This window comes from Danio rerio, chromosome 25 (assembly GCF_049306965.1).
Source record: "Danio rerio strain Tuebingen ecotype United States chromosome 25, GRCz12tu, whole genome shotgun sequence".
Lineage (NCBI taxonomy): Eukaryota > Metazoa > Chordata > Actinopteri > Cypriniformes > Danionidae > Danio > Danio rerio.
Genome location: NC_133200.1, coordinates 6,967,501 through 6,988,514, shown reverse-complemented (window position 1 = coordinate 6,988,514; position 21,014 = coordinate 6,967,501). Strand labels below are relative to the sequence as shown.

Below are 21,014 nucleotides of genomic sequence, written 5' to 3'. Positions count from 1 at the left end.
GTGTGTTGCTGATTGTTCGTTTGTTTCAAGCATGGTAGCATAAATAATATTAAGTAAAATCTGTATATAAGTAGTCCTTTTGTAAATTATTATTAATACTTTTACTATTAATTTAGTTGTTTTGTTATAATGTTAATGGTTATTGTATGTATTAAAACATGTATTTATATATTTATAACTCTCGAAATTAAATATAAACTTTCAAATAATTACATTACAAAATAATAGTTTACATTAAAATAAACACGTCTTCTATAGAAACATTCCCAATTTACATTTACAAATGGTAAAGAATAAACCCTCTCTGTACCTGTAATAAAGTAAGACAGGTATCATTTAAAATTTTACACCGAATTTATCATGTAAAAGAATTATTTGAACGATTTGGAGTTGATAGAGAAAACTTTTGCGATTTTTGTGGAATTATTAAAGAATCTGTTACTCATCTTTTTTTTCCAATGTGTATACTCAAGATTATTTTGGATTGATGTTTCTAACTTTATTTCAAGGACATTTGGTACACGAATACAAATTGGGTTATTTGATGTCATACTTGCTTTTGTATAAGATGGAATTGACTCCAAAACATGTTTTCTTATACAACTAATAATATTACTTGGAAAATACCATATCCATGTCGAGAAATGGGCCAAAGCTAAGCCAAATTGTGTTCATTTTATAAAGGAGATTAAACAATATGGTACTACATTATGTAACATAAAAAACAGAAAAGCTAAAAAAAACATATGAGGCATTATGTAAATTTCATTTGATTGATTGAATAAGTTTTTTTATTTTTTATATATAATTATCATTATGTTACCTATTCTTTTTTCTACCCCTGGCATGTTTATACATTGTATAACTGAAAGAATTTATTTCATTTTATTTTATTTATTTTTATTATGTTCTTAACTGTTGTGAGATGTATTCTATTGTACTATGTTTGTAAATACTACAATAAAAAAATAAAAAAAAAACTAAGACCGATAGAGATGACCAGTCCTCAGTGCTGAATCCTCTGCCTGGTTAAGCAGCTCCTGGTGCCTGTGGAGCAGTGCTGGATCAGGATACCTCATCTTCTTTTGGGACAAACTTCAGCATTGACCTCTATGTACAATACAAAAGAAATTAGTCATTTAAAGAAAAAACTCATGACATACTATTAAAACAATGGGCTAGTCAAGAACTCTTCATGTGTCTAAACTACAACCAAAATATGAATTTTACCTGCACTGTAATCTGTGGTGACAAAAACTGACCCCTCCTGTCAGAATAAATCAAAGTCATTTGTGTTTTTTAAGGATTAATACGTGTATTTTTTTAACAAAAACTTTGTAATGAGCATTAATAAATTCCTGCAATAAAAATGTTTTTTGGCTTGTGGCTTCCAGTAACGTATACTATTGATCTTTCAGAAATCACAGAATAGAAGTATGTTTGTTATTTTTTACTGTAACATACAAAAATGTAAAAACTGGCCTATTAAAAACACACCAATCCCCTTATATAAAGACTGAAGAGACTTTACTGTCATTGCAGTGATACAAGCAATAACAAGAGCAACAATAAGAAATGAAATAGACAAAACTATAAACAAAGACAAACACCTAAAACTACGGATACTGGAAGCCTGTGCTGGCATTTCTCCTGCGGTGTTGCTATCAGTGGGAGAAGAGGCTTGCATTGACAATCCAACACAATGGTCAGCACGTTGAACACATTTTATAAGTGTTCAGAAACTTTTAAATAACTCATGACAGAATAAAGGTATGTTAAAACCAAGCACACCGTTGCTTTTCTTGTGAAATCCCCAATAAGTTTGATGTGTCAAATGACCCTCTTCCCATTGAAAAAACAAAAGTTGGATCCAATATGGCTGACTTAAAAATGGCCACCATGGTCACCACCCATCTTGAAAAGTTTCCCCCCTCTTATCTAGTAATGTGCCTCAAACAGGACGTTAATATCACCAACCATTCCCATTTTATTAAGGTGTATCCATATAAATGGCCCTCCCTGTATAATTATATAATTTAATTTAATAACTATATAATAATAAATAATACATACAGTGAAATAATAGTGCAGTGCATGTGTACAGTAGCTGGTGCACAAACAGAATTGTAAAGTATTGCAAGTTAATAACAATAATTGAGTTTGTGTGATTATCAGCTACATGCAAGAGAGGCAAAACCGAAAAGTCATAGATTATCTTAGTAAATGAACCATAATTCAAGTCCTGTCATAGTTTAAAGTGTAATGCACAGCAGCAAAGCAAGAAACTGAAAGAAAACAGCAACACTTAAGGCAGATTTAGTGCAGTTGTGGCGAAGTTTAACCGTTAGCCTCACTAATATACTTGAAAAATATGTTTTTCAGATTCATGGACATTAGTTAGCTCAAAGTGATGCAAGTGATACATCATGTAAATTTTTCCTCTTCTCGGCTCCAGACTGCTGTTGTCTTTTCCCGGTCATAGAGCTGCAACCTGCATCAATTATAACTATATTCTGCTTGTTATTAATATGTAATTAAATAAATGTTTTTTTTTTTTGTGAAAACGAGATGGTGCCCCACTCTGGAGTTGAGGCCCTATGAAGCTTGCGTACTCTGTGTATAAGAACCGGCTGTACTGATTATTCATTCATTCATTCATTCATTCATTTTCTTGTCGGCTTAGTCTCTTTATTAATCCGGGTCGCCAAAGCGGAATGAACCGCCAACTTATCCAGCACGTTTTTAAGCAGCGGATGCCCTTCCAGCTGCAACCCATCTCTGGGAAACATCCACACACACACACACACACACACACACTACGGACAACTTAGCCAACCCAGTTCACCTGTACCGCATGTCTTTGGACTGTGGGGGAAACCGGAGCACCCGGAGGAAACCCACGCAAAGGCAGGGAGAACATGCAAACTCCACACAGAAACGCCAACTGAGCCGTGGTTCGAACTAGCGACCCAACAACCTTCTTGCTGTGAGACGAAAGCACTACCTATTGCGCCACTGCGTCGCCTGTACTGATTATAATGGTATAAATTCATGATTAAACACGACTAGGGTTCAAAATGATGCCAGCCTTGTGAGGTTCTTGAATGGTCTTATAATTTCTCAAGAGGCTTTCCTACTATCTTTGAACAGATTTTAATGTGGCTTTTCAACTTTAAGACTCGCAGACAGACTCATAACAGAATTACAATACTCCAGAACACTGCACAGATATAAAAGAATGTTCAAAAATCTGTTTCGATGCTCCAAAAGATCTAAGGCGGTGCTAAAAACAGAATCATTGTTTTATCTTGTTACACACTATCAATATGATCTTCCCATGAAACCTTGTTGTGTATTATTACCTGTCCGATGTTTACATTATGTATAACTACAGAGTTTGTGTAATATGTTGTATGAAATCTTGAGCACTATAATATATAAATATCTAACTGTTTAAATAATGCTTAGCACTATTAATATTAATACAAACATTTAGTAAAAAAAGATAAATATTTTGTTATAAGTGTCCTTGTGTGTACACTGTAAAAAATGCTCACATTTCAATGATGTCCCTATACAAATCGTTTAACTTAAATGGAAGTGGATTGAACCTGAAACAATTAAGTTGCTCTGAAAAAATCACAAGAATTATGTTTTTTTCAGCTCATTTTAAATAAGTAGTTTGAACAAACATTTTTGAGTGTATGTGTGTGCATTTATATAAACAATAAATAAATAATAAATAATTTCAGTGTTGCTTAAAATAATGATTTTGTAGATGTTGGAGTTAGAACTTTTGAATTCATTTACATATAGTTTTATATGCATAAAATAAACGCTTTCTTTAAAATCATACAATATTTTTTAGGCATGTGCATTTTTGAATATTGTCTATATATAGTGTTTATATATATATATATATATATATATATATATATATATATATATATATATATATATATATATATATATATATATATATATACAGACAGACAGAAAGACAGACAGACAGACAGACAGACAGAGAAACAAATGATTTCCACATCCACTTGTTATCTATTAAATAAGCAACTGTGGATAAAATAAAGTAATAAAAGGTATAGTAAAGGAGTAAAGATTCTCTTTACTGATTGGACAGCGCTGTACGTGATTCTTTCATCTGATTGGACAGTCGTCCATGGACGTACTGTGTGCTGATTGGCCAACCATTGTCGCTCGAGCGAGTGGAGTCGTGTTAACAGTAGGACTCATCATGGCGCTCGGTTCGCTTCAGAACGGTAAGAGCTGTTTTTTCAGACTAAAAGAGCAATATTCTTTTCGTTAACGCTCTGAATGCGATATAGGTAACAGGTTATACTAGAAGTTACAATTGTATGCTGAGACAGTCTTCAGAAATTGAGTTTATGAAGGATGTAAGTGGCGGTTTTGTCGTTAGCATTGCGGCTAGCGGTGAAAGAGCGACTGACATCCAGCTCGTGCATCTCACGCGATCACAAACTCATGCTTGTCAAAACAGAGAGATATCCAGCTTGACAACATCTGTATTATGTTCTTGTTTTAATATATAATTCACCAAATGTTATGAAACGTTACGTTAGTTAGGCAGCTGACTAGATTGTGAGGTACAATGTGTTATAATACGGCTATTTTATTTTGTTTACAATAGTAACGTTACACCATTCTGTAACATGCTTTTATTGTATTTGCAGAACCATGCTATTGTATTTATAGCAGTGTTGCTATTTTTTTTGTATGCAAATACGATACCGTTTGAATATTTTAATCAGCACTATTATTTGTGTATAATTAATTATAATAATAAGTACGGTTTAACCACAATAATGGCTGTCAAAATGAACTCTAAAGGCAGTCTAATATTTTCTCATTTCATAAAATGGCTAAATAATGTCTCAAACTTAATTTATAATACAAGTAATCTATTTTCACAATTATGTGCTTGTTTGGTGAGGGGAAAACACATCGTGAGGAAAACAGACTCATAAATAAAAATGTTGACACTTTTAGAGTAAAAAAATCATACAGGCAACAGTAGTTTAGTACTTCTGAGAGTATATTTAAGACAAATAATCAGTTCATGCAAGAAACTGATTATTACGTAAAACATTATTATCACCGTAAGTTTAGTGCTTAATTTCTAAATTGCGAGGTCCCAGAACAGATTGGGGTAAGTCTTTGGTGATGATCCGGGCCAACCTACACTTTTCCTGGGCTTTCTGTGCTGTTGCAGTGTCTGCTTTTCCTCTGGCATGAGCTGTCCTGCGAATGTAAAAATTTAAGAGAAAAGAGACAGATAAAGATTTAAAAAAAAGGAAAGGATGTGTTGTTTTTCATTTAAGATGAAATGTGTAAGGCACCAGTGTCACCAAACCGAATGGAACACAATTTTTAAAGGGACAGTTCACCCAAAAATGTAAAGTTGCTATCAATTTACTTACTCCCCAGACCATTCATGAGATGAAACACCTATTTTTTAGAAAAACAAGAACATTTCTAGCTGAAATCATAGTCTTTGGTAGGCATAGGCCGATATGAGATTCAGACAGTGTGATAACCTTGGATAAAAATGTCACGGTTTGAAGGTATTGTGATTACTATATATACATATTATTTTTAAATGTCTGAGTAAAAAACAACAGAAAATCCCTTTAACAACACTATATTTTATTTTAGGTAACATTTATAATATTTTGCAGCAGTAAACGTGTCAAACTAGATAATTCAAATGAATAACTTCTGCTGTGTTCAGTTGTTTCAAAAACACAGATTTCTATACAATTTAAAGTGGCATCTTTAGAGATCTTTTCTGTTGGAGATGCTGTTTTCCTATAAAAGAACAACAACAAAAAAAGTAAAAAAAAAAAAATCTTACACATACTTTAGAAACGGTATAGCAGAAAAATTTGGCGGTTTAAAAACCATGACTTTTCCAATCGCGGTATACCTTGAAAATGGTTATCGTCCCATGGCTAGTCATTGGTGATTTCATAAAATGCAAATCAACCAAAATATTTTTTTTGGATGAACCATCCCTTTAACACTAAAAAAAAAAGTGTTAAAACTCTTCAGGATAAAACTCTGTTTTTGACATACATATAAATAGAAAACATTATTTTGTAGTAATTTTATATTTACTTTCAGTATTATATTTATTTTAGTAAAAAACAAATGTTTAAACTTCAGAAATTAGATTTTCATTTAAAACAATTGAAAGCATTGTCCTTTTCGGATAAATGTTAACATAAGACTTTTTTAATTTGAAATTTGGAAGACATTTGATCAGACCATAATACAATTTTATTTTTGCAATTTAGTCTTTTAATCTTAAATCAAATAACTTGCTCCTCTGAAAAGTATTTATATGTAATTTTCTAGACTTAAAAACTTATTTTTAATCTTAAATCCAGATCTGTCTCCAATCTGATAAAAAACCCACACTTTCATCAGTAATGTCCTACCACACATTAAAAAGATTCAAAGTAAAGAATTTATGCCCCATAGCAAACATATAGTGCAATCAAACCTAACTTATAATTCTTATTATTATGTTTTAAGGATTTCATTTTCATTGAAAGTTAATAATTATTGTAAATATTTCTTGCACAGATCTGTCATTTTGCTTCAGACTATGATGTATTTTCAGGAACCTAAAAGATATACAGTTGTTTTTCCTGAATGTGTTTTTTAAGTGCCAAATATGCATCCAAAACATTAATGTCCTTCTAAAGAAAAGAATCACTTAAATCTAGGACGGCCTGAGGGTGAAGAAATCAACTTCAAGTCATCATTTTTGGATCTATTTAAGGATTACATGGGTTTTATTTAGAATTAGTTATAAGTGTGTGTAATTATAATTAGCTAATTAGACTAGTCTGATCTTGCTTCATCGTCGTGGACTGATCCTTCTGTAATCTCCTTGTCTCCCAGTGAGAGAGTTATTTACTTTTCCCACCCAGTGACTTTATCCTCCGTGTCATAAATATAGATCTGGGGATTGTTTGTTTGTGTCTGTTCATGCAGGTTTGTGTTCTTATGCAGTTTAATCTGAGTGCATTTAACCTAATCTAATGCATGCAGAAGGGAGCAGACGCAGACTGTGAGTGATAAGAGTGTGTCTGTGTGTTCCTCCTTCACACATGAAGACACACACACACACACACACACACACACACACACAGGGTCAGAATATACTGAAATACAACGCTTGTGGTTTTTATTGTCATATTGTTGAACTGTTTACATGGATGGAGGAATTTGTTGTCCAATTAATGTCAGGATGCATTGCTGATGTATACCTTAAATCGAAAATATGACAAAGACTTGAGAAAGGGATTTATCTGATGTAGTGTTATAACTCTCCACAGTGGATAATTGCTAAAACATTTTGAAATTAATTTTTGTGAAAACGCAGTGCCAAAAACCATAAATTTAGTTTTTTTTTTTTTTAGAATAATTACTTTATTTTAGGTATTTTTTTTTTATTACATCTTCGATGTGTTCATTTTACTAAAATTATTTCAAATAAGGTACTTCTTGGACTGTAGTTTATGCAAAACAATGATTCAAATAATTTATGAAATTCAGAAAAAAAACTGTGGAGTTAATTAAGCATTAGGATCTTCACAATAATGTTCGTTTTAACAAGAAATATTTGGTTACATTACAGCAAGTGTACATGGCTTTAACTCTAAAGATAAATAAATACATTTTGATATACACATTTTGGCGGTTTATTCCACTGCGGCAACCTCTAATAAATAAAGGCACTAAGCCAAAGGAAAAATAAAGGAATGAATGAATGCTATTCATTATTCATTATTGAATATTACTAGAATGCAACAAAGCATATCATTAATATGATTTTGATCTTAACTCCATGTCACGAGACTTAAAACATTGAATGAGATATAAGCATAATAGTATACACACAAACACACACACACGAGGGTTGGGTCGGTAGACGATGCAATCGTCCATCGCAAATAGACATCACAATGCTGAGCCGGCATCACAATCCTCTGCCCTGCCCTTGTCGCAGCAGCAACCCGCTCGTAAAAAATACACACTTAGGCCCCGTTTCCACTAATATGTCTTTAAAATGGCATTTTTGAATGAAAACGATCCATGTCCACACTGGCGTTTCATCGAGCATTTCTGAAAAGCCCCCTTTCACACTATACCGCTAAAAATGCACATCACGTGACCACACACACACAGCAACATCTCTGCTCTAGACAGTCAGCAGGTGCTTTGAGCACAAAACCCCAGAGAGCAGTGCACGTCAGACAGTTTATAAAGGATGTACCACTGGATCGCGTCTCACTGTAGTTGTTAAACACAATATTTAATTCACCTTGTCTCTGTCTAACGACTCTTTGGTGTTTTTAATTTATCAGGTAACGTGTCACAGTGTCAGTACACTGCTTCAATATTTCACTTTCAAGCTTGTACTTAGTAATTTTAGCGAAAACCTCAGATACTGTTGATTAATTCCTGTTGGTTATAGGGTTGTAACAATATACCGGTATGATGGTCTACCACGATTTGAACGTGCACGATTATCATACCATGAACAATTGCATATCAACGGTTTTAACCCTTAAAGACCGAGACAGCCGCCCGCGGCTAAAAATAAGTATTGCTCTTAAATGTTTAATAACTTTTGATCCGCTGATCCCATTCATACAATTCAAAGATTGGCATAAAGAAGAGAATCTCAGCCTTCTAGTGCTGTATCACATAACGCGGACTTTTAGAGGCTCCGGAATCAGTGCGGTTACGTCATCAAAATTTGACAACGCTGATTTGACAAAGAAACGCTCGTCACTGTGTCTCCGGACAAACCAGACACGATACATTGATGCATTGTCCCTCCTCCATGCCCAGATTGGTTCAAACTCGCTATATCACAACCAATAAGCATAGGTTTCGCTTTTGTTTGTGGACCAACAACGAGCTTTTTGAACAACACGGAATGAGAGATAGGCTGTACATTTATGCGCGGCTAAATAAAACGCAAAAAAAAAAAGTTTTGCATGAAATAATTCTCATACTAAGTAGCCTACTTTTGCATGCACAGCAGCACAGAAACATGACAAAACAGTGACACAGCAAAGACGAACTGCTGCTCTTGCTGTTTTCAAAAGACGCAAATGAAGATGCGGCTGTTTGTCTGCACTGCAGACAACCATATCCAAATCCATATCCACAGACAACCATATCCATGCTGGCACATAAAACCTAAGGATGTTCCATATTGAATCTAGTTTCGTTATGTAACTATTTATAGTATAGTAAATATTTATATCTATTTTTTTACTGAGGATTTGCACCATGTTTATTTGGACTTTGACACATTATTTATTATTTTCTTATTTTTTTATTTGTTCATTGTAAGTGGTGTTGTTTAAAGTAACTGAAAATATATTATTTGGAAAAAGTCAAATTTGCTTCACTGTTCTATTATTTTGTAACATTTGTAACATACCGTATACCGCGAAACCGTCAAACCGTGGTATTGTTTTAGACGATTATCGTACCATAAAAAAATCATACCGTTACAACCCTAGTTGTGCACCTTGTTTACCAACCAAGTTTGTCTACGCCATTATAACGACACAGACCACTCTGCCTATTCATGCCAGAGTCTCACGGAAAAAGTGATTGAAAGGTGGTCATTTGTGTGAAGCTTATCTTTATTTATTTCTGATTTTGGTTATTGGTAAAACAAAGACCATGTGGGTCAGGTTGTTGAAACAGTAGGCTACAAATAATTAATTTGTTATGAATTAATTAATTTTTTCACTTTAGACATTGTACGATGCCATATTGGTCGACATTGCCTAACACACACACACACACACACACACACGCACACACACAAAGTAAACGTAAATCTAGTGGGTAATAGAAGCACTTGTGTGTATTTAACAATAAGCAAACAAATTAAATGCAAACACAATGCATATTTTTCACCATTTCTAAGTAGAAAACTAGAAAAAAGGGATCAGTGTTTGTTAAAATCCTGAAAAAGGACTATATAAACACATAATGCATCCTTTACAACATACAGTTGTTTTGTTGTTGTTGTTTTATAGGCTATGCCGCCATAAACTTTGTTTACCTTTGGTCCTAAATCATGTCACTTTACTTTTCTAAATCTAAAACATTTTCTTTGTCGCATTATTATTATTTTATTTATTGCATCTGATTTTTGGCTGCACAATATTGGGGAAAACCTGACATTGCGATAATTTGTTTTTATCATATATTGTGATGTAATTTCACAAGTTGGTTTAACAACTCACTCGGTTTGGTAAGAATTCATAATTTTATTTGCATGCAATACGATAAACAATTTGTATTATAAAAAGCATAAATGACATAAACTCTGCTTTATGGATTTCTGGAGAGTCTTATCAGTATTTTGAGGTGCCCAAACAATGCATGTGATTTTTGGTTATTTCTAATCCCAACTTGGCATTGCAGATCCTACGATATGACTATTGCAGAATTCTCCCATTGCTATTATCAATGCTGAAACAAAGTATCATGCAGCTCTAATCTAAATATTCAGAATCAAATGTCAATAAACGCTGCGTGTCCTAAATTGCTGCAAATCGAGCCTGTAAGCTCTCAGTAGTACTATCTGCCAACACGAGTCCCACAACTGCACACTTTAGAAGTGTATTTTATTAGAGAAGAGGTGAAGGCCAGTGAACAGAGGCAGTTTAAGTGCAGATGTCCTCTCTGTGACAGTAATATCAGCCTGCAGGTGTCCGTCTGCTGTATTCTGGGACACATTTGATCCTGTTTGGTCTGATTAGCAGGTGCACAGCCAACTCTCATTCATGGGTTTCAGGCCATGTGCACATGTACCCGGGTATTAAAAACAGTTTTACCTGCTTGCCTTTAATAAAAAAATCTCTTTCACATGAAAACTCAATGTGATGCTTGGTAAGGGCACACTAAACCATCAGGGGGCCGGTTTATGCCGGGTTCTCACCAAATGGGGAATCAGGTATTTTCATGTAAATTGCATATGAGTCGATGCAAACGTAAGAACAGATGCAGATTACGTCCTGGGGTTGAAAAATGTGAAATACACAATACACCCAGTCCTATTGCCCAATCAGAAAGGAGAAAACACTGTGCACACTAAAGTCCTGAGGAGAAAATTCTGGTTGTAGTGTCCCCACGAGCACAGTTTTCCGAAAGTTTTGGTTTTAATCACCCGATGCCCTTTTTTTGTGTAGACAAACAGCAAAACATAAAAAAAAAAAAACCCATTTTCTGCACAAGCCTTTCTGTTCCTGTCTTTCCTACGCCAATCACTTTTATTTATCTGTGGTTTTCCTAGGAGTTTTTAATCAAAGCTTTTATTCCCTACAGAGCATCCATACGGCCATTTGATTGACACTCTCCAGAGCGAACAATATCAAGAGCAGAAATATTTCAGCCCACAGAAGCTTAATGATGTCAGATACGGTAAGTAACTGGCTGATTCCTTCATCTTTGCTGACGTCACTTGTTACAATAAAACATAAAATTGAGTATGAAATATTGAAGTGTCATGCTCTTTTTGTTGTAGAGAAACTGCCGTTCTGCATGCGGGTTCTCCTGGAGTCCGCCATTCGGAAGTGTGACGAATTCTACGTGAAAACAGAGGATGTATCCAGTATTTTGGACTGGCAGGTGCAGCAGAATCAAGCAGAGGTTGTGTTCTCGCCCGCCCGGGTTCTGCTGCAGGATTTCACGTGAGTTTGTTTAAATCCATTTATTATTTTTACCCCAGAAAGAGACATTTGTTTCAAAATAACAAATGTTTGCATTTTTATAAATTTAGGTTTGTTGTAGCTTAAGGCCTGGTTTATGCTCTACGCTTTCGCCAGTTTGCTTGAGTATGCGTGGCAAATGTGACGTCATCGATGTGTTTCCGGAGGTTTGCTTTGGGTGTGAGTGACAAGCTTTCGGCTGGTGGAGCGCACAAAATTTTTCGAGACTCGAGCGAATAGTTCACACGGTGCCGCGTGATCATAGGGATAACTAGATGGCTTATAATTCTTGGCTAGAAATTGCAAGTTTTTGTAAAAAAGTTTAGAAAACTTGAAGGATAAGTTTATTAAAGCCATGAAGAGAGGCCGTGGCAAACCCAGGCAGTTATAATATTACATAATATGTTTTTCCCCCATTTATAGGTTTAACACTGATAACTGATATTACAATTTTGAATTTAAAACAACTTAATAGTTACAAAACTAAAATGAATTAACAAATTATTTCTTTGATAACTTGAAAAGAATATTTGAACCTATTGGTTTACAATATACTGATGCCCTGTTTTTCATGGGTTTATTGGTGATAATAGACAGGAATGTTGGACCATTATTGCCTATTTAGCATATAACGTTAAGTAGAGGACAGAAACTAGCCAGACAGTAATGTGTTAAGTGGGCTAAATCTGAAAAAAAGTCAGTATTTTTAGTAAGTGTACTTTTTGCTTTTATTCTTGCCATAATAAAACATAATTGTAGAGTAACCCATGTTCTGTTGTCATTAATATTTTATAAAACTTTAATAGCTAAAACTGTCTGAGATATGAACAAAAGCAAGTGATGCATCAAAGATTGATTTAAAAAAAATCATGAATGTTTATAAAAATCTTTATAATCATTAAAATAGTTTATAAAAATGTTTAGTTTAAAAATCTTGAATGATATTAATGATATGACGGAGTTCCGGAAACTTCCTATTGCTCTGTTTATCAGTCTGATTTTACGATTGGGTTTCTTTTGATCGAAACCCATCATAATGTTCTTGTTTTATAGAACATCACAATGGCGAACGAGTTAAGTATAAAAGCCTCTTCCATTTTGTAAGGTGCGCGTGCAGTCAGCGGAGGTCTGCGACGTGGCGCCAGGCGAAAAAATAAATCAGCCTCAACTCTGCAAGACTCTGGCCCACTAGGATTTAGTTTGGACACCCCTGCCCTAAACTATATGCATATGAAACTGAGGAGGGTACATTTACCACCTTAAGCGTCCAATGTTTTTTGTGTAGGCACTGTTCTTTATACTATATTCTTATGTTTTCTTTCATTAAAAAACAAAACAAATAAAATAAAATAAAATTAATGTCTTTGAATTGAAAGAAATTTCATCAGTACTATGTTTTGCCTAAACACATAACTCTAAATCTAGAAAAACAGATTTTGTTTTTCTCTATAACTGTATTTTACATCACTTGATCAGATTGTTTTCAGATGACCTTCGGGTTACACATTATCATGTATACACAATTCTGTAGTCCTTTATAAAATAGGCAGCACATATTTTAATCGTACATTGTCGTTTGATAAACCACACTATAATGCTATTTCAATTTTATTTTTTTTAACCATGCAGCTCTTATCATTGTTTGCTAGTAACTTGGTCATAAGCTTAGATATATAATGATGTTTCTGTTTGTTTATTTACAGGGGAATTCCCGCTATGGTGGATCTGGCAGCCATGAGAGATGCTTTAGCTAAACAAGGGGTCGATCCGAGCCTGGTGAACCCAAGATGCCCCACAGACCTCATCGTAGATCATTCACTGCAGATCGACTACAGCAAATGGTGAGAGTTGAACGCATGAGCTAGAGGAAGGATTAAAACAGCATTTATCTCTTAAAGCCCAATAATTACAGCTTTAACATAAACAACAATTACACCGAGCAGTCCTACATACACAGTCATTAGGTTAGTGATGTATTATGCTGGGGGTTTTATGCCAAATCTTCTCTCTTAATGAGGCCTGATATAACATGTTTTCACTGTCAAAATCATTGTCAAATATTCTATAAATATTACAACAAGTGTTCATGTAAGTGTAAAGGCAGATTTGTGCTTCTGAGTAAAGGATGTGGAATCCAGAGCGTTTATAATAAATTTAAGTGACTTTTTTATTGTCGAAAATTAGACATGTCAACCAGAAAATCTGAGGTACCGTATTTATACTTAGAAATATTAATAAAATCTGTATTGAATAATGTTCAAATGTTAAGCAGCCTTTTTCAATACCAAACCTTACTAGCAAAGAAATTAATTTAAATAAAATCTAGTTTCGGCCTGATTTAAAGAATATTAAATTATGAAACAAGTCCCCCCCCCCCATTAAGGATTAAGGACATGATACAGTTTTCTATACGTTTGTGTTCAGTAAAATAATAACATCTTTAAAATTTGTATTTAAATATTTTGTCTATATTTTTATTTTAATGAAATATTGTCAGCCATAATATAATGCATTAAATCATCATTATCAAAGGCAAAACCTTGCATATAATATCTTATTACCATGTTAATAAAAAAGTAGCGGTGGTTTCTGTGATTATTGTATAGTAAACAGTAGCCTGATTATGGTAAGTATAAACACAAAGACAAAAGGCAACAAATACTGTTGAAATACTGAAATTATGTTCCATTAGACCTTTAATACATGTCTAAATTATTCACATAATAAATTGTGTGTAGATATATACACACATACATACACACACAGTAGACAACATTTGCTGCGAATTTAAACCTTTCACCAAAGTTGTTCTGAAACTATTGGACAACACCCAATTTCATATTTTCCAATTCTGTCACAGTACCATGGTAAGGTTACTTGGACTTCAGTAAATGCAAGTAATAACATTCTAACTGAGAGTTAGTTACTCAAAAGTTAGTTCATAGTGTTCAGTTTAAGTTTATTTGTGTAGCATTTTAGCCAATGATTCTTGTTTCAAATCAGCTTTACCAAAGGTGCATATTATTGCATTACAAAAAAATTTGGAAAATTAAATTAACCATTTTTGAAAAGGTTATTAGTTACCATAACTTTATTAGTTACTGATAACTTTAACCAATTAACTAGTAACTAATAGCTTGTAACAGTTAAAGTTAAACCCGTAGGACACACTGTTCCTGTCTTAAAACACCAGGCACTTTGTTAGAAATACTTCGTTGTTTGTTATATGACTGCTATTTTCATTTATAGCGCTTCATGTTTGCATTAATAGTGTGAATTAGGCTCCGTCAGTGCTCAGAAAATAAACTTTTTGAAATCCAGCCTTAAGTAGAAAGAAAATCAAACTGTTTTTTAAAACTGAAGACATGATGAGATGCATGACGAGACTCACACATCGACATTTACACAAAGGAGAAGTAAATGCCAATATTGCAACAGAAACCAAACTCTTAAACATATACTTGACAAATGGCCAGTTTTTAATGTTATCAGAGATCGATTTTTATCTGGCAGAACTTTAATTCCCACTTTCACAAACAGGGATTAGAATAAATCAGGACTAGGCCTTAGTTGAATTAAGCTATTAAAGCCACAATTTTAAAAATGACCTTAGACCAGTGGTTCCACCTAAAAAAATTGGTCTTTCCAAGTACCATTATAATGACCAGTAATGAAATAAACAGTAAAGTTGACCAAATTAAACCTAATTAAGCCTAATTTGGCTTAATTACAGCACTGGACAGTTCAAAAACAAGTCATATTTACACAATTTTTGATAGATTTTGAAATATATGTTGCATGTACATATGATGTATTTGTATGATGCACTTTTTGAAATCTAAACATTAACTTGTATGTAGATTGCTAGGGAACCCGTTTTTCTTAGAGGATGTCAAGCTGACAGAACATTGCTGCACTCTGATACGAGTTTTATTTATGGAGAAAATTAAGAAGCACTGCAGTGTTTGGGTGTTCTGTGTTTGAGATAATTAGTCTAACGAAGTTATAATCTGTATAAAATATAAAGCTGATCAGTTGATTCTTGTCAGGTGACTCGCGGTGCGGCATTCTAAAAAGTGACGATGTTTTTAACTGGGCATGCCTGGAATGCGCAAGTGCGTTGTGCTGCAGTTCTTACCCCTTTTTTTTTAGCCTGTGGGTTAAATTTTGACGCTTAAGTGACCGAGATGTAACAAGAGAATAAGGACATTTTTCAAAATTGTATTTTTTTTTTTTCTTTCATTACTCTGTGATTCCTTTGCGTACCACTAGAGGTAAGCCCGCGTACCACTAGTGGTACACGTATCACAGTTTGAGAGCCACTGCCTTAGACAATATATTACTGGTGTGCATCTGGAGACAAAAAAATGACCCTGACATATTTTTAGACATCTCACTGCAAGTTATTTTGAGTTGAGACAGCTAAAACATGCAATTTAATCTTGACTAGCCTTAAACCTTTTTTGTGAAACTGCGGGTAAATTAAATAAATATAAATGTGAATCCTTGCCAGAATAGTTGGCAGTTCATTCAGTCCCAAATAAGGGACTAAGCTGAAGGGGAATGAATGAATGAATGAATGAATAAATACTGTTATTGTAGCGTTATCGCCTTGCCTTGTTAATTAACAAGTGTTTTCATCATTTGTCAGCGGCATCCAAAGCCCTCCAGCATCTGTGGATGAGAGTCCGACTGTCAAATCTCCAGCCGGTCGACCATCTCCCAGAGTAAGCAGCTCTAGCGGTCACTGTTCGGGTCAGCGGTCGGGTCATCGGGGTGGCTGCAGTAAACCCTCCTGCTCCGACGCCCCTGGTGGCAGAACAGCAGCAGTACAGATAGAAAACACACCTCTGCTCTGCCCTTTCCACCTACAGCCCGTTTCAGAGTACGTCTGAGCCTCACACACACTAGCACATGCTCTCAGATTAAACCCTTTGTACTCTAGCTTGACTGAAATAATGATGCATGTAATAACTGTCAAGGTGTAACATATTTTATTAGAATGAAAAGTACCATTAGACAATATTTTTATAACAAAAACACTTTGATGCAATGATAGAAGGCATGTAAATCTGGATCTGAGCAAGCATAAGAAGGCTGATTGTTTTTTCACATACATATCAACACGTATTTGCTGACATAAACATTTTTATCCTACTCATAATCCTATATACACAGATGGATCAAAAAAGGACAGTCATGTTTCTGCAGCAGTAGTAATGGGTCAATCACACTACGACATTCGCATTCCAGATCAAAGCTCAATTCTTCAGCTGAAGCAAAGGCTCTCTTTTTAGCTGTGAAACACATTGAAAATGCTGAAGAATGTCGGTGCCAATAGCCTGGTGGTTCTGTGTGCCGACATATAACACTGACATGCTCACGGCGACCCGAGTTCGATTACCGGCTCAAGGTTCTTTGCCAATCCTACCCCTCTCTCTGCTTCCAATGCTTTCCTGTCTGAAATCTCTACTGTCCTATCATAATAAAGGTGAAAAACCTCTTAAAAAAGGAAAGAAAGAAAATGATGAAGAACACAATTTTATTTTTTTTTGGACTTAAAATCTTGCCTTGAATTCTTCAAACTGGAGCATCCCATTATTATCGACATTTTCATCAAAGTTAACGAACTACAGAGGAAGTTTTATAAAATAGTCTCCTGCTTGATCCCAGGACAAAGTGGACTATTTGGAAATAAAAAAGCAGAGAAAGCCGCCATAACAGTCCTAGCAGAAAAAAGCTAAAGGAGTGCAAAATCCCACCTTCGGATTTAAAGCCACTAATAAAAGGCTATATTTTTAACACACTGCAAACAGAATTGGGATCAGTGCCCAGAAAATAAACTTTTTGAAATCTAGCCAGAAATAGGAAGAAAATCAAATTTATTTTTTAACTTAAGACATGATGAGATTGTTTATAGAAGATGTCGCATTGGACACACGAGACTCACACATGAACATTTACTCAAAGGAGAAGAACCCCCAAAATGTCTATATTGCAACAGAAACCAAACTGTTAAACACATTCTTATTGAATGGCCCATTTTTAATGTTATCAGACAATAATTGGAGAAACTTCAAATGAAATGTTTTTAAATGTGAATTCTTCTTAAATTGTACATTTTTATCAAAAGGAAACCTTAAAAAAAGTTTTAGATGTTTATCTTATGTATTATCATCATTATTATTATTATTATTTATATATTTTACCTTGTGTATTATTTATTGCTGTTGGTGACTTTTAATTATTAGAATATTTTTATAATTATAGCTAAGTGCCATTTATAAAATGTGGTAAACTTGATCTGTTTTTTTTACCATGACATAGCCATAGAAGCTGAAATGGCAATAAAATTAAAGCTTTCTCTCTCTCTTTGATAGATGTTTTTAAGGCCAGGAAGAATTTTAAGTTATTTATCAAATATTGAATTGGGAAATAAGAAGGTCGCTGGTTCAAGCCTCGGCTGGATCAGTTGGCATTTCTGTGTGGAGTTTGCATGTTCTCCCTGCGTTCGCGTGGTTTTCCTCCGGGTGCTCCGGTTTCCCCCACAGTCCAAAGACATGCGGTACAGGTGAATTGGGTGGGCTAAATTGTCCGTAGTGTATGAGTTTTTATGGATGTTTCCCAGAGATGTAGCTCGAAGGGCTTCAGCTGCATAAAACATGTGCTGGATGAGTTGGCAGTTCATTCCGCTGTGGCGACCCCAGATTAATAAAGGGACTGAACGAAAAAGAAAATGAATGAATTGAGAGATCACATTTAACTTTTAATATACAGTTTTTGTGAATTTTATTTAATTAAATTATATCTTTGTGTATCATCTCTTGTTGAAATATAAAGTTATATGTATCATGTAATATTTTTATGTATATTGATCTTGCAATAAGTTGCTGATGTGGAAATTAATCAATTAATTAAACTGTTTGATGTCTGTCCGACGCACACACAGGCCTGAAACAATGGTCAGAAACCAAGAGATGGAGCTAATCAGAAACAAAGAGAGGCTGCAGTTCTTCAAGGTGAGTTTTAGGGGCTTTCTGTGATGTGCTTTTATTTAGGCTGTCAATGTAAACTTTTATAATAGAATTAATTTGTCACAGGAAAAATGAACATGTTAAAATTATGAATTCAGTTAATACATGATTAACTGTTGTATGATGGAATGCGGTCATAATCAAGATAAAAAGTAAGCTGTTTGCCCCATATGAGTTTCTGTCATATATTTTTGACCCATGAAATTGTTAAATATTATCACACAAACAAGTTTAATATCACACAAGAGCTGTTTTTTTGTCAGATTGTTTAATTAAAAGCATTATTTCATATTTTCTCATTAGTAAAAGTCCATTAAAAATGACATTTCTAGCATTATTTACTTATCTTTGTGTCTTTTATTTTAAACCTCTTTGTATTTATTAATTTTGAAGAACCTGCAAATTATTTTCAAGAATGTTGATAACCAAATAGTTTCGGAGCAAATCTGTTAATATGTCTAAATGACAGTTCAGTTTCAACTTCTGAGAAGATTCTGAGAAATTGTTTAAATGGTTTAAAAGAAATCAGTATGTTCATTCAGAAAGGATTTGATAAATTGGTCAAAGTGCTGGTAAATCATGTAAATTGTATCATGTTGAACGAAAGTAACGTCTTTCAAAACCCTTTTAAAAAATCCTACTAACCCCAAACTTTTGGTAATAATTGACGTCCTGCTGTATTTGTTTTGCCGTTATTCTCTTCTCAGTGGTGTTCAAAATCCTTTAATAATGTCAACGTGGTCCCGCCAGACATCAGCACTGTACATCAGCTGAATCTGGAGTACTTGTGTAAGGTGGTGCAAGAAGAGGAGGGCTTTATTTATCCAGACAGTGTGGTGGGAACAGACTCTCACACAACTATGATTAATGGCCTCGGGATCCTGGGCTGGGGTGAGTGGGAACACCTCAAAAAAGTGTAAACCAGTAAACCAACTACCTATTTCTCTTAAAAATGAGTTATTGATGTTCTCTAATATAACATCTTTCTTTCTTTCTTTTTGTTCTTTGTTTTTGTCTTTTTTCTTTTTTGTATGTTTTTTTTTCTCACTTTATTTTTTCTGTTTTTGTTTGTTTTCTTTCTTTGTTGTTTCTTTTTTCTTTTGTTTGTGACTTTCTTTTGTTTCTTTCTTTCTGTCTCTTTTTCTTTCTTATATTCTTTCTTTTTTTCTTGCTGCTTTTTCTTTATTGCTTTAAATTTTTCTTTTTATTGTGTTCTTTGTTTTTGTTCTTTTTTCTTTCTTTTGTTCTTTTTAAATTCATTTTGTTCTTTCTTTCCATTTTCTTTTCTTTCTTTTTGTATTTTCTTTGTTTTTGTCTTTTTGTTTTTTTCTTTTTCTTTCTCACTTTCTTTTTTTCTTTTTGTTCTGTTCTGTTTGTTTCCTCCTTTCTTTATTGTTTCTTTTGTTCATTCTTTGTTTTTGTCTTTCTTGTTTCTTTTTTTCTGTCACTACTTTTGTTTTTTCTTCTGTTTCTTGTTTTTCTTTCTTTACTTTTTATTTGCTTTTCTTTTTTCCTTGTTTTGGTCTTCCTTTGTTTTTGTTTTTCTTGTTGATTTCTTTTTTCTTTCTTCTGTTTCTCTCTTTTTCTTTATTGCTTTTATTTTTTCTTATTGTTCTTTCTTTTTGTTTTCGTTCTTTGTTGTTTCTTTGTTGTTTATTGTTTTTGTCTTTTGTTTTTGTTTCTTTTTTTCTTTTTTTTCTTTCTATTTCTTCTGTTTCTTGCTTTTTTATTTCTTATTTTTTTCTTTTCTTTTCTTTTTTTCTCTTTCTTTCTTTGATGTCTTTTTTTTCTCTTTCTTTTCATTCTTTCTTTTTGTGTCTTTTTCTATCTTTCTTTTTTTCTTTCTTTCTTTCAGGAGTTGGAGGTATTGAATCTGAGGCGGTGATGTTAGGTCAGCCGGTATCTTTGACTTTGCCGCAGGTGGTCGGCTGTAAACTTGTGGGGACCATTAATCCTCTTGCCACATCCATTGATATTGTCCTGGGTATTACTAAGGTAATAATTACGGTGAAAGTTTTTTTTGTATTTTTATTTTTTTTTTTTATTGTCTACAATACTGTGAATATATTTATTTAAATTAGGCCTAATTCACAATGCATGATTTTAATACCTGTCGGATCGCCCGTTGTGTTCATATTGCATGAAAACTACAAACCAATTACAGACAAGTTCAGCTCACAAAAATCAC

At 33.8% G+C, this 21,014-nt stretch overlaps 1 protein-coding gene across 2 annotated transcripts in view; it reads left to right on the top strand.

Moving 5' to 3' along the window:
• The first annotated feature begins 4,119 nt into the window (after nt 1–4,119).
• Nucleotides 4,120–21,014, top strand: part of ireb2 (iron-responsive element binding protein 2) — a 33,960-nt gene continuing 17,065 nt past the window's right edge. For both annotated transcript variants that reach the window (XR_012400189.1, XM_005162972.5), the window contains exons 1-8: nt 4,120–4,277; nt 11,410–11,505; nt 11,609–11,774; nt 13,496–13,633; nt 16,444–16,677; nt 18,742–18,811; nt 19,534–19,717; nt 20,682–20,821. Coding sequence is in view for 1 of the 2 variants with exons in the window: in XM_005162972.5 (XP_005163029.2) it covers nt 4,178–4,277; nt 11,410–11,505; nt 11,609–11,774; nt 13,496–13,633; nt 16,444–16,677; nt 18,742–18,811; nt 19,534–19,717; nt 20,682–20,821 (1,128 nt within the window). In the remaining variant the exon portion in view is untranslated. The remainder of the gene's footprint in view (nt 4,278–11,409; nt 11,506–11,608; nt 11,775–13,495; nt 13,634–16,443; nt 16,678–18,741; nt 18,812–19,533; nt 19,718–20,681; nt 20,822–21,014) is intronic.